The sequence below is a fragment of the Chelon labrosus genome, assembly GCF_963514085.1.
Source record: "Chelon labrosus genome assembly, chromosome: 1".
NCBI classification, from domain to species: domain Eukaryota; kingdom Metazoa; phylum Chordata; class Actinopteri; order Mugiliformes; family Mugilidae; genus Chelon; species Chelon labrosus.
Genome location: NC_140337.1, coordinates 38843043 through 38860765, shown reverse-complemented (window position 1 = coordinate 38860765; position 17723 = coordinate 38843043). Strand labels below are relative to the sequence as shown.

At 49.7% G+C, this 17723-nt stretch overlaps 1 protein-coding gene across 1 annotated transcript; it reads right to left on the bottom strand.

Moving 5' to 3' along the window:
- Nucleotides 1–4815: 4815 nt before the first annotated feature.
- On the bottom strand, nt 4816–12791 carry LOC311494275 (uncharacterized protein). Its single transcript, XM_084553230.1, has 4 exons — nt 12579–12791; nt 8179–10616; nt 8001–8105; nt 4816–6330 (listed from the first exon to the last, which is right to left on the bottom strand). The coding sequence occupies exons 1-4, from the start codon at nt 12672–12674 to the stop codon at nt 5139–5141; spliced, it is 3831 nt and encodes a 1276-aa protein (XP_084409356.1). The 5' UTR covers nt 12675–12791; the 3' UTR covers nt 4816–5138.
- Nucleotides 12792–17723: the final 4932 nt, after the last annotated feature.

Here is a 17723-nt window from a genome sequence, read left to right as displayed (position 1 = left end):
CCTTCCCTTCGCCAACAGAGACACCGTCACATCCAGACTACAAGTCAGCATGAATGAACGCTTGGACAAAATCTGGATCCGAACCAGATTCCAGTTTTACACCGTGTGGGCAAAGTTTTCAATCCCACCTCAGCTGGAAGAGGAAGAGGAGGCAGTTTGGTCACAGTTTGTTGTGTTGATGCATGTTTCACAGGCAAATTCATAGCCCAGTTTTACATAGATGCAAACACGATGTCCACGAGGACGCTAGCAAGCAGAGGCTAACTGGATGGAATATCTGTGTACTTGTTAGCGACTCAGAAGGTAAGCTGTTAGCTGAACTACTTTGTTCGGTGATTCAGAAATGGGTATGTTCAAAGGTTAGCTTGCAAGCTAGCTACACATATGAACAAGAAGAACAGAACTGGAGAACAATGCCAGCTACTCAGACGTCCACTCGTTTCCAGTTCCGGTTGTCACTGTTTAAAAAAGTCGTCACGAAACATCTCGGAGTAGTGTTTTAATGTCGTAACTTTAAATGATGACAACGACAACGCTGTTACACGTCTCTGTGTAGCTCTGAATCATTAATCCAGCTGAAGCTGAAGAACCACTCAGATACCTGACATCAACGATAACATCAGATCAACCAATAACATCAGTTTCGATTGCAGTGACTGGAAGGAGTGAGAGTCGAACAAAGACGACCAAACCTCCATCTCTGAGTGAAGATCTAAGCGTTGAATTGTCGGCATATGTTTTTAGATGCTTGGTTCCATAGTTCAGACGGCTGGTTCGGTACTTTCTTTCACCAGCAGATGTCAGATCTGGTAGGTCTGATGTTTGGTCATGTGACATGGATGTCACGTTTACCTCATGTAGCTTATGTAGCCTTGGTAGGTCTACGACTGACCAACCTTCATCGTCTGCGATGAAACTGCCTCCTCCTTCCTCTTCCTCTTCCTCTGAACAAACGTCACTGTAGCCAAACCAGGACAATTCAGTTTGACCAAAACCGGACCACAAGTTAACCTCAACGGAAAACCTTCACCGCCGAGGGAGAACGAGCAGCAGGAGGCGATCCAGGAGTGTTCTTAAGGAATACAGCTTCACTGCTGCAGGACTACAACTACCACATCACTGTTATCTGTCTCTTCTGTCTACCTCCTCCTCAAGAACTTTTAAAGGCACCTTGATTGATTTTTACTGAGCTGTGTTCATGCTGGTACGACGCCATCTGCTTCTGAACTCTCTGCGAGGTCCAGACCTGGTGTTTTTATTTCCGTCCGCTGTCTGAGTTTATTTTATTAAAAAGTTCTCAGGGCACAGTTTCACTTCCAGCTGGTTTTATATCAACTAAATGACAAAATTCTCGTCTTTTTGACGAAAGGAACCCGTGGCAGGCTTGTAAGTCCCGTCTCAATCGGCGTCTCCAGTCCCTAACATTCAGATTCCTTAACCTTGGACCTTGGAGAGAGTTGAGAACCAGCTGTTCTGGTAACAGAACCAGAATCCAAGTGTGGGAACTCACTGGGAGCCTTTGGATCCTCTGAAGTTCTGAGCTGAACCCAGGAGAGTAAAGGAACCGAAAGTGATCCGATCAGAACATTCCACCTTAAAAATGTGTCGTTTCCAACACGTCTGTGGGTCGTGAGTAGGTAACGAGTATTTCACATTCTGGGCTGGACGCCAAGAACTCCAAACAGGTTTCACTGGCGTCGCTGGAGTTGACAGGTAATGTCCTCTGATTCCCTCCAGCGGCGCCAACGGGTCAAAGCTGGAGCTGAACCCAAACATTCCCGTCCCCCTGCAGGCGTGTTGGAAACATTTCCTGATTTGAATCTGTGTTATAGTTTGAGCATCATGAGGATTTGCGTTGGCCCCGCCTCTCTCTGCGAGAACTAAAAACCAAGCGTCCCCTTTTCCTTCCCCGTCCTGTGCAGGATTGGGGCGATGGGGGAGGGAGGGCGTGCTTGTCTTTCGAGCGTCTGTCCCGCTCCTCGTGTGTTCTGTCTGTGACCTCCTCATGTACTGAATTATAATAAAGACTTTCAGAGACGAGGGATGTCAGCCGGTTGCATCACTCAGGAAGAGTGTGTGTCCCTGTGTGTACATCTTTTATTATCCGTCCATGTTCGTCAGTCTTTCTGAGGACCAGTTCTTAGTTCTGTACTATAATTGGATAATTGGAGTGAGGACATTTTGGGTCCTCTCTTCTTTCCGAGGCTGTGTGAGGGTTAAGATGTGGTTGTAATTAGTTTGGGGTTATGGGATGCATTACGTCAATGAATGTCCTCACTAAGACAGTTGTACAAACGTGTGTGTGCGTGTGTGTGTGTGTGTGTGTGTGATCTCAGTAACCGTGTTGCTGTCAGAGAGAGAGAGAGACAGGGACTGAGGTTGTCCCTGGTGATGGCTCCGTGTTGCCAGGCAACAGCGTTAACAATGGACCGCCACCCAGTGTTCTAGAATGTGGGCGTGGCCCGCATTTTGGCCTCACACACACACGTTTGTACAGCTGTCTTAGTGAGGACTCAAACAGCCTTGGAAAGAAGAGAGGACTCAAGATGTCCTCACTTTGATGGTGTAAAGCTCACAGTGGTCCTCGGAAAGACAGCTGGACAAGAACACACACACACACACACACACACACACACACACACACACACACACACACACCATTAAATGAACCAGGAAAATTAAAAGGAAAGACACCACTGAAGAAGAAGAAGGAGCTGTTTGTTTAGAGTTCAGTGATTGGCTGAAACCCGCTGCCATGGCAACAGACTTCTATAAAATAAATAAATGCGAACACGAGGCACGTGACGGATAAATAAACCGTCGACAACAAAGTGAATTATCAGAATCACGTTTGATCTTTTGTTCCGATCGTTAAAAAGAATTAAAAACTACAAACTTTGATTTTTGTTTTTAATTCATGTTGTGTTAAATAAAAAGTTAAATTCAACGCCACACAATCATTCTGCTGGCTTCCCATCAACCTGCTTGAGGTTTAATAAATATCTGAAGACATTTCATTCAAGTCTTCAGTTTGAGTTTTCGGTTTTAATCCTGGAATAAATAATTAAATTAAAAATAAAACGGGTTAAAATGTAAACCAGTGATCATGATGTTTTCTTGTGTTGTTGGGAGGACGAAGCAGAATTCACCCAAGCCTCTCACGCTGACAGTCGGATTTATTGTCTCGTGTGGACACAAGGACATTTGACAAGTTTTAATGTTTATTCAGAGGTCAAGGGTCAGAGAGTAGTTTCCTGTGACTGAGCTGCGGATGATTTATTCACAAAACCTTCAGCTTCTCTGTCACTGACTGTTAGATGATTTCCTGCCGAGCTCTCGGGTTTTCTCTCCGTCTTAAAGTGATTTCATGAGCGTGGGTCAGTCTCTTTATCCCCTGGTTTCTACCTGACAGGAGGAGGAGGAGGAGGAGGAGGAGGAGGAGGAAGATGATCTGGCTCCATCTGCAGGAGAGAACCACCAACTGCACCTGATAAATAACGTCTCTGCAACACGTTCGGCTGCTCACCAGTAATATTGATTCATATTTAAACTGTCGCTCTTTATTTATTCACATAGCTCACACTGAATATATATTTAATGGGACGTTACCAATGGGACATGCACACATTTCATTTTGGTCTTTTTTGGTTTAATAAAGTCCGTCCATCCGTCCATCCGTCCATCAGTATTTCCCACAGGACTTTGTGAGAAATTTTCTCAATTTTCTTAAAGAAAAACTCCCAAATATGTCCGACGATGTTATCCCCCTCCTAAAGCCACAGCACGTAGCGCCGTGCTAGCTGGAGCGCTCATAAAGTTACGTCTGGAGTCGTTTCCTCCAGGTTTGGACCAAAATCTCTCAGGATAATTTTAAATCTCCGCGGCCTAAAACAAATCAAACGTGGGGTTTTAAACAGTGGCCCGTAACGTCCACGTTGGTTGGTCAACAACACAAACAGCTTCACATGCTGCGTGAGTCCCGTACGTCGTCCGAGCCGTTTTCTCCGCCTGGTTAAAGGGGAGGTACCGTTTTTACAACCTGGACCTGATTTCTGCCAAAACATACACAGCCTGTATCTAACAGGTATTCACCTCCTATTGGATAATTACTGCATGGGTGATTATCTCTCAGCTGACAACAAGTTATTTAAGCCCAACTGATGCAATGAGTAGCTTCTCATTTCTTCAACAACCATGTCTAAAGACACATCCTGTGGTCGTCTGTTTGAGAAGGGTCAAATCATTGGCATGCATCAAGCAGAGAAAACATCTAAGGAGATTGTAGAAACTACTAAAACTGGGTTAAGAACTGTCCAAGGCATTATTAAAAACTGGAAGGATAGTGGAGAAGCATCAGGGTAAGAAGAGAGGCAGATGAAGTGATGCACCCATCATGCCTAGTGTCTACTGTACAAGCCTGTGCTATGGGGCAGCGCCGTGATCATCCAGGTCAGAGGTCAGCGGGTGACTCCGGACTCAGCGGGGAGTAGCACCAGCGTGTCGTGACAGAATACTGGGTTTCGGTGCCCGGTCACTCCCTCGATGTGGAGCGAAGTGTCTCCAGAAGAATGACACCAACGTTACGGGTGAGCAGAGCAAGAGGTAGGAGACGGTAGTTCCCCTTTAAACTGAGCTGCACGACGTAGCTAGAGACGGGCTACGTCATGAGACCTGGTGGGGTGACGTACTGTTGACGTGGTATAGGAGACCCTGCATCCCTCCGTCCCTCCGTCCCTCCCTCCGTCCATGTTCTGAGGTAGATGTGTTTTAGTTTCAGTACTAGTGTATAAAGACAGATTGAGGAGACGTGCAGCCTCAGTGTTTGTCCAAAGCTTTATTGAGATGTAAACAGACACAGCCTCCAGCTCCTCCTCTGATCCATCACATTTCATTCATTCACTCATTCATTCACTCATTGTCTGTCTCCACTCTTCACTAAATAACAAATGAGAAACACACTAATGTCTCCATGTCCAGCCATTCCTCAGCTTCGTTTCCGTCCCTGAATCGTTTCCCTCCTTCTGAGAATCATACTCAGCCGACGTCCCGGTCCAGACGTCCCGGTCCAGACGCCCCGGGTCCAGACGTCCCGGTCCAGACGCCCCGGGTTCAGACGTCCCGGTCCAGACGCCCCGGGTTCAGACGTGTTGAGAGTGCGTCTGAGTCGGCGCCGTGGTCGGCAGGCTCGAGGGGAGATGGGAGGACATTGGGGGGGTCCCTGTCAGGGTCGGGAGGGAGTCGGGGTCACAGTGGTTGTAATGTCTGTCCCACCCTGACAGCGTCCTTCTGTCCATCTGTCCTACTGAAGCTATGGCGGGGGAGTGCAGCTCAACAGCAGATTTCCCAGGATGCATTTCAGCGGGGGAGGATCTGCCGCTGGGCGCTGCCGTTAGCGTCGAGCTAACCCTCTCCTCCCCCCCGTAAGGAGGGGAGGGGGAGGCAGCGGGTGAGGAGGGGGGAGAGTCTGTGGAGGCGACTCCCTGACCTCTAGAGGTAGAACAGGCGAGGGGGGGCGTCTCTGCCGGGGGGAGGTCAGCGGGTGGCGACCTCTGACCTGACGGGGCCTCCACCGGGACGCCACCGCTGGAATGGAACGAGTTCAAGTCCAGACGCAGGAGGTGATCAGGTGTCCTCAGTGAAGGGACGGGAGGGACGGTGTCCTCCAGCCAGGAGTTAGTGACTGGGTGGGGGGAGACGGGGGACAGCTGATGACTCCCAGCATCTTTGTGTTTTAATGGCGGTGGCGTGTTTCTGTCAAAGGACGTCACAGGACTGGCCTGTCTCAGGAGAGGAGGGACGTCCCCGTCTCCGTCCAGTCCGCCCAGATGAGACCGAGAGGGGGAGGAGCAAGGACCCGTCTTTGAGCTTTGGTCGCCGTCCTCATTGGACAGCGTCAGCCAGCCGTCCCGGTGTCCCTGGTAGCGTGGAGAGCCGGGCTGGGGGCTGGGAGACAGGTGGTGTCTCGGAGCAGAGACGTCCCTCAGGTCGTTGAGGATGGCTGCCAGCAGGAGGCGGTCGCCGTTCCCTCTACGTCCTACGTCTCTCAGGTCATCACGCGCCCCGACTGCTCCAGGCGTGTCCGAAGACGCAGCGCCCAGGTCTCGCCCCGCCGCCACCGCCGCTGGCTCCGACCCATCCGACCCTCGGTCCAGGATGTCCACGGGAAGGTCCCCGATGTCGGCGTCCAGTCTGGCGGCGAGCCGGGCCGAGTGCAGCGGGGGGAGGTCTGAGAAGTCGACGGTCTGCTGGCTGCTCAGAGGACTGCTGCTGCCGCTCAGCTTCACGTCCTCGTCGCTGCCATCGCTGTCCAGTGTGATGATGACTGGAGGACTGACGGAAGACACCACAGCGTTAGAAGACCAGAGGGACATCTAGTGGACGGACGAGGAACAGCCTACTGTTCACCTGTGTATCAGCCTACTGTTCACCTGTGTATCATCCTACTGTTCACCTGTGTATCAGCCTACTGTTCACCTGTGTATCAGCCTACTGTTCACCTGTGTATCATCCTACTGTTCACCTGTGTATCAGCCTACTGTACACCTGTGTATCAGCCTACTGTACACCTGTGTATCAGCCTACTGTTCACCTGTAGCCTGTGTATCAGCCTACTGTACACCTGTGTATCAGCCTACTGTTCACCTGTAGCCTGTGTATCAGCCTACTGTTCACCTGTAGCCTGTGTATCAGCCTACTGTACACCTGTGTATCAGCCTACTGTACACCTGTGTATCAGCCTACTGTACACCTGCAGCCTGTGTATCAGCCTACTGTACACCTGTGTATCAGCCTACTGTACACCTGTGTATCAGCCTACTGTTCACCTGCAGCCTGTGTATCAGCCTACTGTACACCTGTGTATCAGCCTACTGTTCACCTGTGTATCAACCTACTGTTCACCTGTGTATCAACCTACTGTTCACCTGTGTATCAGCCTACTGTTCACCTGTAGCCTGTGTATCAGCCTACTGTTCACCTGCAGCCTGTGTATCAGCCTACTGTTCACCTGTGTATCAGCCTACTGTTCACCTGTGTATCAGCCTACTGTTCACCTGCAGCCTGTGTATCAGCCTACTGTACACCTGTGTATCAGCCTACTGTACACCTGTGTATCAGCCTACTGTTCACCTGTGTATCAGCCTACTGTTCCCCTGTAGCCTGTGTATCAGCCTACTGTACACCTGTGTATCAGCCTACTGTTCACCTGTGTATCAGCCTACTGTACACCTGTGTATCAGCCTACTGTACACCTGTGTATCAGCCTACTGTTCACCTGTGTATCAGCCTACTGTGCACCTGCAGCCTGTGTATCAGCCTACTGTTCACCTGCAGCCTGTGTATCAGCCTACTGTACACCTGTGTATCAGCCTACTGTTCACCTGTGTATCAGCCTACTGTTCACCTGTGTATCAGCCTACTGTACACCTGTGTATCAGCCTACTGTTCACCTGCAGCCTGTGTATCAGCCTACTGTTCACCTGCAGCCTGTGTATCAGCCTACTGTACACCTGCAGCCTGTGTATCAGCCTACTGTTCACCTGCAGCCTGTGTATCAGCCTACTGTTCACCTGTGTATCAGCCTACTGTTCACCTGTGTATCAGCCTACTGTTCACCTGTAGCCTGTGTATCAGCCTACTGTTCACCTGTGTATCAGCCTACTGTTCACCTGTGTATCAGCCTACTGTTCACCTGTGTATCAGCCTACTGTTCACCTGCAGCCTGTGTATCAGCCTACTGTTCACCTGTGTATCAGCCTACTGTTCACCTGTGTATCAGCCTACTGTTCACCTGTGTATCAGCCTACTGTTCACCTGTGTATCAGCCTACTGTTCACCTGTGTATCAGCCTACTGTTCACCTGTGTATCAGCCTACTGTACACCTGTGTATCAGCCTACTGTTCACCTGCAGCCTGTGTATCAGCCTACTGTACACCTGTAGCCTGTGTATCAGCCTACTGTTCACCTGTTTCACTTCATTCTTATATAAATTCACCGGTACCTGCTGAGCTGTGCCCTGCGGCGGCGCTTCCTGCGGCGTTTGTGGGCGGCGGCCTGCGTGGCGTCGGCGGTGCCCTCGTACACGATCTCCACGCTGGGACTCCGCCTGCAGACACAAACCCAGGGTTAACAGGGAAACAGCTGCACCACATCTGGAAACAAGGAGGAGACGCTGTCACCTGGCTCTCTCCCTCCTCCGCCTCTTCTCCCTCCTCCTCCCTCCATCCCTCCCCCTCCTCCTCCTCCCCCTCCTCCTCTCCCGCTCCTGGCTGCTGCTCGGCCTCCAGGTCGGGTCCTTGGCGTTGTTGTCCAGGTGGCGGCTCTTGTACTTCCTCTTCCCGCCGGGTTTTTCTCCGCGGTGACCGTTGCTGTGATCGCTGGGGGACAGCGAGGGCGTGGGGGGAGGGGGGGAGGAGGAGCAGAGGGGGGAGGAGGATGAGGAGCAGGAGGAGGAGGGGGAGGAGGAGGAGGAGGAGGAGGTGAACGGGGAGATCTGGGAGCAGGCGTACCCCCAGCTGTAGCTGGGAGATCCGGAGTCAGCGCTGGAGTGGAACGGCGAGGGGGAGTGGGAGCGGCGGCGCATCATGGCGGGGTAGATGGAGCGGTTGGGGTTGTACAGGGTACCGCTCTTCCTCTCCCGCCCCTTCCTCTTCCTCTTCCTCCTCCTCTTCTCTTTCTCCGCCTCGCCACCAGACTGCAGCCGCTCCGCCTCCCCGGGCGCCGCCGGACTGAGCATGCTCACCGAGTTCCCGCTGCGGCTGGAGCTTGGCGACCACGAGCGCGCGCGGGAGCTCCGCCCCCCTGCCTCCACGTCTTTGTCCTTCGGCCCGTCATCCTGCTCCTCTCTGCCGGCCCCTGACGTGGAAGGGGGGACTGTGGGTAGATGGGAGGGGGCGGGGACTGTGGGGGAGACAGGAAGGGGCTTCTCATTCTTCGTCTCCTCCTCCTCCTCCTCTTCCTCGGTGTCGGAGGAGAGCTGCACCAGCTCTGGAGTCCGCTCGGCGATCGGCTTCTTGTAGCCAACGATCAGACACTCCTCCTCCTCCTCCCCTCGCTTCTCTCTCTCCTCCTCATTGGCTGCCTCCCGGGAGGCGGGGCTTAACGACAGCGGGGCCAGTGAGCTGGTTGGTTCAGCGGTGGAGTAGGAGGGGCCTGGCGTCTCGTCATCCCAGCCCGCCAGGCTCAGACTACTTCCTGTACGGATGACATCATCAGCTCCCTCGGCGCCCCCCAGCAGTCCGTCCTCCGGCCCCCCCGCTCCCCCCGCCCCTCCCCCCTCCTCCTCCTCCCCCTCTGATATGGCGATGACGGAGCTGCTCTCTGAGGAGCTGCTGGCGCCGTCCAGCTCCAGGGCGGCGGCCGGCGGGTCGTACGCGGCCTGCAGGTCGTAGGAGTCCAGGCCGAGCGGCGAGCGAGCAAAGTTGACCAGCTCGTGCACAAAGTGCTCGGTCCGCGCCAGCAGGAAGGGCCGCAGCTCTTCTTCTATGGTGGCCAGGTCCTCCAGGCCGTAGCGGGCCAGGCGGGACGTGATGATGCGCTGGACGATGTCCACCAGCGAGCCGTGCACACCGTACAGCACCGTCAGCTCCCGCCGCAGCCAGGGGCGGAGCCTGTTCAGGTGGGCGGGGCTCCGGCGGAAGCTGTCGGCTGTGATGTCACGTTGCTGCTGGTTACCAGTTGCCCCGGCGACGCCTCGGACGCGGACGCCACAGCGGTAGAGGGCGCGGCGGAACGCCACCGTCTCTCTGTCCCTCAGCCGCCGCATCGTCCCGCCTTCGCGCTGCCGCCGCTGCCTCGCCGCCAGACGCGCCATCAGCCGCCGCGCCGGCCGGTCGCTGGGGGCCACGTGGGCTCCGGCGCCACCGAGGCCTTCAAACACCACCCCGCGCTCCGCCCCGAGGTCAGCATCGCCCCGTAGCCGCCGCTCCTCCTCGCCGTCCTCCGCGGCCGGGTGAGAGAGAGGAGGCAGAGGAAGAGGAGGGGAGTCGAGGTACCACTCCCACACCCCGGTCCTGTCCTCCGCCCTCGTCCCGCCCTCCCCTTGCCCCCCCCTCTCCCTCCTCCGCCTCCTGGTGGTCGGCTCTCCGTCTGCCACTCTGTGCCTCCTCAGCATCAGCCTCATCTGGTGGTCGCTGCGCGCCGCCGACGCCATGGCCGCCACCATGGCGACGGTGGCGGCCACGCTGCTGTTGGCGGGCGCCGGCCGCAGCGTGTACTCCTTGAAGTCGTCCTCGGCGCGGACGGAGTGCAGGATGGAGGCGAAGGGCTGCTTGCAGAGCGGACACTCGGCCTTGTTGTGGGACCACTCCTGGATGCAGGGGAAGCAGAAGCGGTGCAGGCAGCGGTCCAGGTACGCCAGGTTGTTGAAGCGGTCCAGACAGATGGGACACTTGGAGTCGGGCGACGCCTCCTCCGCCGCCACCACCACCCGTGCGGATGCCGAGGCGGAGGAGGCGGCGGCGGCGGTTGAGGTTCTGCTGGCGCTCTTCCTCCGGCTCTCCTGGCTCCTCCCTTCATCCTCCTCCGGCGGACCGCCTCCTCCGTTGGTGGTGGCGGCGGCGGTGGCGGCGTTGTCACGGCGACGCACGCGTAGCTTCATCCGCGTGGGCGCCATCACCTGGACACAGAAGACGACAGCAGACTGACCACCTGAACACCTGGGGCCTAGTGACTTTCTCCTCAGTGTGACCTGGTTCTGGCTTCCTCATTGTGTGTTATTACCCTGGTCAGTAGCACAGGCTAGCACTGCAGCAACTAAGCTAAGCTAAGCTAAGCTAAGCTAAGCTAGCTGGAGCTGATAGACGCTCTCTGGTGTTTATTCTCTCCGTGTGGCTTCCAGGGTTTGACTTTACTCTTCAGGTTTAGGAGAAACCTGCATTAACAATTCAATTCAATTCAATTCAATTTTATTTATGTAGCGTCAATAACAATACAAATCGTCTCAAGACGCTTTACAAAAACCCGGCCTGAAACCCCCAGAGCAAGCCTGAAGGCAACGGTGGCAGGAAAAACTCCCTTTTAACAGGAAGAAACCTCGAGCAGAACCCAGCTCATATGGAGGAACCATCTGCCATTAACAGACATGAATGATTCTGACATCAGTCGCTACCATCAAACTAGCATGCTAGCACAGGCTAACAGTTAGCCCTGGCTAACAGTTAGCTAACCTGCCTCCAGATACGCCTCTCAACAGAATATCTGACTTATATCAACGGCAGAAAATATGTCACCGTTACAGTGACAGTAAACAGTTACCTTACTCGTTAGCCTCTCTGTTAGCCTCTCTGTTAGCCTGACCGTTAGCCTGACCGTTAGCCTCTCTGTTAGCCTCTCTGTTAGCCTCTCTGTTATCCTGCCTGTTAGCCTCTCTGTTATCCTGACCGTTAGCCTCTCTGTTAGCCTCTCTGTTAGCCTGAGTGTTAGCCTGAGTGTTAGCCTGAGTGTTAGCCTGCCTGTTAGCCTGCCTGTTATCCTGCCTGTCGTCTCTCTGTTAGCCTGACCGTTAGCCTCTCTGTTAGCCTCTCTGTTATCCTGCCTGTTAGCCTCTCTGTTATCCTGACCGTTAGCCTCTCTGTTAGCCTCTCTGTTATCCTGACCGTTAGCCTCTCTGTTAGCCTCTCTGTTAGCCTGACCGTTAGCCTGAGTGTTAGCCTGCCTGTTATCCTGCCTGTTATCCTGCCTGTTATCCTGCCTGTCGTCTCTCTGTTAGTCTGTCTGTTAGCCTGCCTGTTAGCCTCTCTGTTATCCTGACTGTTAGCCTCTCTGTTAGCCTGACCGTTAGCCTCTCTGTTAGCCTCTCTGTTAGCCTGAGTGTTAGCCTGAGTGTTAGCCTGCCTGTTATCCTGCCTGTTATCCTGCCTGTCGTCTCTCTGTTAGCCTGACCGTTAGCCTCTCTGTTAGCCTCTCTGTTAGCCTCTCTGTTAGTCTGTCTGTTAGCCTGCCTGTTAGCCTCTCTGTTATCCTGCCTGTTAGCCTCTCTGTTATCCTGACTGTTAGCCTCTCTGTTATCCTGACTGTTAGCCTCTCTGTTAGCCTCTCTGTTAGCCTGACCGTTAGGCTGCCTGTTAGCCTCTCTGTTAGCCTGCCTGTTAGCCTCACTGTTAGCCTGCCCGTTAGCCTCTCTGTTACCCTGACCGTTAGCCTCTCTGTTAGCCTCTCTGTTAGCCTCTCTGTTAGCCTGACCGTTAGCCTCTCTGTTACCCTGACCGTTAGCCTCTCTGTTAGCCTCTCTGTTATCCTGACCGTTAGCCTCTCTGTTAGCCTGACCGTTAGCCTCTCTGTTACCCTGACCGTTAGCCTCTCTGTTAGCCTCTCTGTTACCCTGACCGTTAGCCTCTCTGTTATCCTGCCTGTTAGCCTGACCGTTAGCCTCTCTGTTATCCTGACCGTTAGCCTCTCTGTTAGCCTCTCTGATAGCCTCTCTGTTAGCCTCTCTGTTAGCCTCTCTGTTAGCCTCTCTGTTATCCTGCCTGTTATTCTGCCTGTTACCCTGACCGTTAGCCTCTCTGTTAGCCTGACCGTTAGCCTCTCTGTTAGCCTGCCTGTTAGCCGTCAAGCTAACACGGTTAGCTTTCCGTACCTGAGCAGAAGAAGTGGACTCCCCGGGTCGCTCCGGGAGCTTCTCATCCGGGGTTTTTCTCTTCCTCCGGGCAGAGTCCCGCGCCGTGAGAGGCATCCGCGGTCAGCCCGGTCACCGGCCCCGCCACGCTCCGCTGCTCTGATCCGTTCGGAGCCGCCAGTCGTTAAAACAAAGACATTTAGAGCGAGTGTTGTCGTGCGAAGCTTCGCTAGTCACAGCTGGAACGAGACAGATGCCGCGGTGCATGATGGGAAACCCGTGTTCTCTACAGCCAAAGATCGTTTATAGAGTTATAGGGATGACTCACTCCTGACACATTTCACCTGACTGAGGCCTGGACTTATTCGTCCACAGGGGAAATAAAATAATAAAATAATAATAATAATAATAATAATAATAATAATAAAAGTGTGTCCGTCTGCTGCTCCATCTCCATGGTTTTCTAACTGATAGTTCTGGATCAATAAAGATGGAACACCTGGAGGAGAAGTATAGCAAGTATACTACAGACCATGTACTTGTACCGTGTACTAGAAAGTATACTGATTTAATACTTCTTTGGACTACATTGGAACATTTTTCAGTTTCAGTGAAAAATGTGGACTAGATATACTAGTATATACCTAGTACACTAGTAGTATATAGATAAATGTACTTGTTGTGTACTTGAAAGTGTACTTTTGTAAACTTAAAAATGTTCCAATTTAGTTCGAAGAAGTATTATATAAGTATACTTTATACTGTAAGTACGCCTGCCTTAGCATACTGTTCATATACTTGAAATATACTTCTTAAAATATTCTTAAAGTTAACTCATACTGTGTGTACTGTGTGTACACTAGACTGCAACGTATTTACAAAATCACAGGACAAGAATGTTGAGAACATGTTTGATATGTTTATAGAACAGTTTAAAACATTCATTCATCTTCTGTTACCTCTTGTCCTGTCAAGGGTCATGGGGGGTGGAGCCTATCCCAGCTGTCATTGGTCTAGAGGGGGGGTCCACCCTGGACAGGTCTCCAGTCTATCCCAGCTGTCATTGGTCTAGAGGGGGGTCCACCCTGGACAGGTCTCCAGTCTATCCCAGCTGTCATTGGTCTAGAGGGGGGGTCCACCCTGGACAGGTCTCCAGTCTATCCCAGCTGTCACTGGTCTAGAGGGGGGGGTCCACCCTGGACAGGTCTCCAGTCTATCCCAGCTGTCATTGGTCTAGAGGGGGGGGTCCACCCTGGACAGGTCTCCAGTCTATCCCAGCTGTCATTGGTCTAGAGGGGGGTCCACCCTGGACAGGTCTCCAGTCTATCCCAGCTGTCATTGGTCTAGAGGGGGGGTCCACCCTGGACAGGTCTCCAGTCTATCCCAGCTGTCATTGGTCTGGGGGGGGGTCCACCCTGGACAGGTCTCCAGTCTATCCCAGCTGTCATTGGTCTGGGGGGGGGGGTCCACCCTGGACAGGTCTCCAGTCTATCCCAGCTGTCATTGGTCTGGGGGGGGGGGGGGGTCCACCCTGGACAGGTCTCCAGTCTGCCATCACATGGAAGCATTGGTGTTGGTTGGAGCTGTTTTATCTGTAGTCACATGAAGCCTTGTGTCACCCAGTCGTGTCTTTGACTGCGTCCTGGTCAGAGCTGAACGGGACAGCGTGTCTCCAGCGTACATGAGCAGACAGCAACGTCTCCAGTGTACAGCGCTGAACTGATTCTTTTTGTCATGTAGCATGTATGTTTAGTCTAATACAAAGGTAAGACAGCAGGTCTCCCTCCTGGGACAGCAGCAGCACTGAGACAAACCCAGTCGGGTTAGAGCGTCTTTAATGAGACAAGAGAGAGACTGAGACTGAAGGATCCGTCTGATGACACTGGTGTCGACCGTTGGTATCAGTATTACCAGTTTTAGGATGATCCACCCACCACCGCTGCTCTGTGCTGCTGTTTCTGCTCCTCATCAGCTCAGAGACGTGCTGCTGAACACCAGTGGATCAACTCTCTAACACGTGGCTGGACCTCCTTTAGCTCTGATCACTGATCACATTCTCTGTGGCTTTGATTCAGTGAGCTTCTCCTGGAGGAGTTAGTCTGGTCTGTTAATATAATAAATATAAGATTACAATCTGATAATAGATAGACAGACTGATTATTATTCATGTTAATGCTCCTTACCAATCCTTCCTGGAGATGTAACATAGATTTTATTTTATTTTATTTTATTTTATTTTATTTTGTTTTGTTTTGTTTTGTTTTATTTTGTTTTATTGATGAATTAAGTCCAAGTCTTAATCTCATGTTGTACACTCCAGTCCAGTTGGTGGCGGTAGTGAACCATTAAGATGGTTTATCAACCGCAATTAACAGAAGAAGAAGAAGAAGAAGAAGAAGAAGCAGCAGCAGCAGCAGCAAAGCCAATTTACTTGCATACAAATTTGCAGAGACTCATAAAGGTAGTCATATGGATGAGTGTTTTAAGAAAAGAAAGGATGAGATTCTAAATGCCAATAAAGATATTCTGAATCCAAAAGAGGGAAATATGTCTATTTTAGATGCTGAATTTAGTTTAGCAGAACTCAAAATGGCTTTAGGTAATACAGGATACTCCTCGCCAGGATGTGATAACATATGTTATGTAATGATTAGAAATCTACCTGATAAATTCTTAGGAAAAATTCTTGAATTATTCAATAAGATATGGCAAGAATGGAAATTACCAAAAGTGTGGAAAAATGCAACAATCCTTCCATTTCCCAAGCCAGGTAAGGATTCTTGCAATCCTGAGAATTATAGACCTATTGCTTTGTCTTCACATTTAGGAAAACTAATGGAAAAGATAGTAGTGGCACGGTTAAATTATTTTCTAGAATATAAATGTCCATTTAATAAATATCAAACAGGGTTCAGGAAAAGTAAATCAACTACTGATGCCTTAGTAAAGCTCAGCAATGAAATAGAGAAGACACTAGTTATGAAAGAGGTCATGGTGGCAGTGTTTTTGGATATTGAAAAAGCATATGACACAATGTGGAGAGAGGGTCTATTAATTATGTTAGATAAAATGTGAATCAATGGGAGAATGTATAATTATATACTAGATTTTCTGTCACAACGTTCAATAAGAGTCAGAGTTGGTAATGGAACTAGTAATGAATATATGGTTGAAAGTGGAATTCCTCAAGGGAGTGCTATTAGTCCCATACTATTCAACATTATGGTAAACGACATATTTGAAAAATTAGGGGAAAGAAATGAAGGATTGTTATATGCAGATGATGCAGTCATATGGAAAAGGGGACGCAACATAGCATACATAACCACAGCTATTCAAAAGGACATAAAAAAGTTAGAGCAATGGGGTATTGATTGGGGATTTAAATTCTCCATTCCTAAAACAAAGGTTATGTTTTTTACCAGAAAAAAGATCCCAGAAAATTATAAAGTTCTGTTATACAAGCAACCAATTGAAAGAGAAAAGAAATTTAAATATTTGGGGATGTGGTTAGATGAAAGGCTTACATGGAAGCATCATATAGAGCATGTTGAAACAAAATGTAAAAAGGTACTAAATCTAATGAGAATGATCACTGGGCAATGTTGGGGAGCAGATAAAAAGTCGTTGATGTACATTTATACAGCTTTAATAAGATCTTCCATAGACTATGGATGTGTAGTTTATAGTTCAGCATGTAAAACATCTTTAAAAAAACTTGAGAGGGTTCAATTCAAAGCTATAAGAATTGCTTTAGGAGCTATTAAAACAACCCCCACAAGTGCGTTATTAATAGAATCTGAAGAATCTCCACTTAGTCTAAGATATATTAAGCTGTCTCTAACATACTGGGTTAGGCTGATGGGAAGTATTAATAATCCAGCAATATCAGTTCTGAAAGATTGCTGGGAATATCAAACTGAATCAAAAGGGTTTGGCTGGAACATTAACAACACAGCAGAACAATACAGAATTAAAGAATTTAAATTTAGTCCTTCACTGGTTCTAAGTACGGTTCCCCCATGGTTTCTCCCATCACCAGAGGTCAACAGTGAATTACTAAAAGGAAAGAAAGAGTATCCAAATGAACTAAGTTTTGCAGCATATTGCCAGGGGTATTTAAAAACAGCATTTTATGGATATGTACAAATATATACTGATGGATCAAAAGATCCACAAAATGGGCATGGTGGTATTGGAATATATATTCCCGAGTTTAACAAAAGAGAGGGGTATAGACTAAATAATATGTTATCTATATATTCTATTGAACTGACTGGGATAACAACAGCCCTTAGGTGGATCGAAGAGGTTAAGACATTGCGAAATGTAATCTGTACAGATTCCATGGCAGCTTTACATAGTCTAGATACAGGTCACTCTTCAAGGGAAGATTTGATTATTGAAATTAAATATCTGTCACTGCAGCTCAGGAACCTTGGAATCATTATTCAATTTTGTTGGGTTCCAGCTCACATAGGCATTAAAGGTAATGAAGAGGCAGATACAATTGCAAAAAAGATGTTGGAAAATAAATATATAGGAATTAATGTTCCAATGGGAAAGGGAGAAGTCGAATCCATTATCAAATCAGTAATTATACAAAAATGGCAAAGGGAATGGGATGCAAAGGTTGATGCAAGACACTACCATACATGAGGAATGTGACAGGGAAAAGGGTTAATTCACTGAGTCTAAACAGAAGAGAAGAAGTGGTCTATACTAGACTTAGAGTAGGGCATACAGGACTAAACTCTACCTTACATATAGTAGGAAAGGGAAAAGGTTTATGCATAGTGTGCCAAGTTAGAGAAGATGTCGATCATGTACTTTTTAAGTGTGAGAAATATAACGATAATAGAATAATCTGGCAAGAAATGGAAGGGGAGAATTCAGTTAATGAAACTCTGGAAGAAAAGGGCATGACAAGTGAGAGACTGAAAGCTTTATTTATTTACCTTCATAATACTGGTTTAATGAAAAGAATATAATTTCTCTTTTTTTTTTTTTTTTTCCTTTGTTTATTTGTTTTGTTTAATATAAACCTAGACTCCATGACGTTCATGGTATTACACACTCCTGTACAGTTGGTGGCGGTATACTACAAAACAGTCATCTGCCAAGAAATAGAAGAAGAAGAAGAAGAAGCAGCAGTAGCAGAAGAAG

Excerpts from the sequence above, each read along its gene's own strand:
- LOC311494275 (XM_084553230.1), bottom strand. The coding sequence starts at position 12,674 with ATGCCTCTCACGGCGCGGGACTCTGCCCGGAGGAAGAGAAAAACCCCG. Across the intron at positions 10,617-12,578 it reads AGTCCACTTCTTCTGCTCAG|GTGATGGCGCCCACGCGGAT; the intron begins GTACGGAAAGCT and ends TTCTGTGTCCAG. Across the intron at positions 8,106-8,178 it reads CGGAGGAGGGAGAGAGCCAG|GCGGAGTCCCAGCGTGGAGA; the intron begins GTGACAGCGTCT and ends TTGTGTCTGCAG.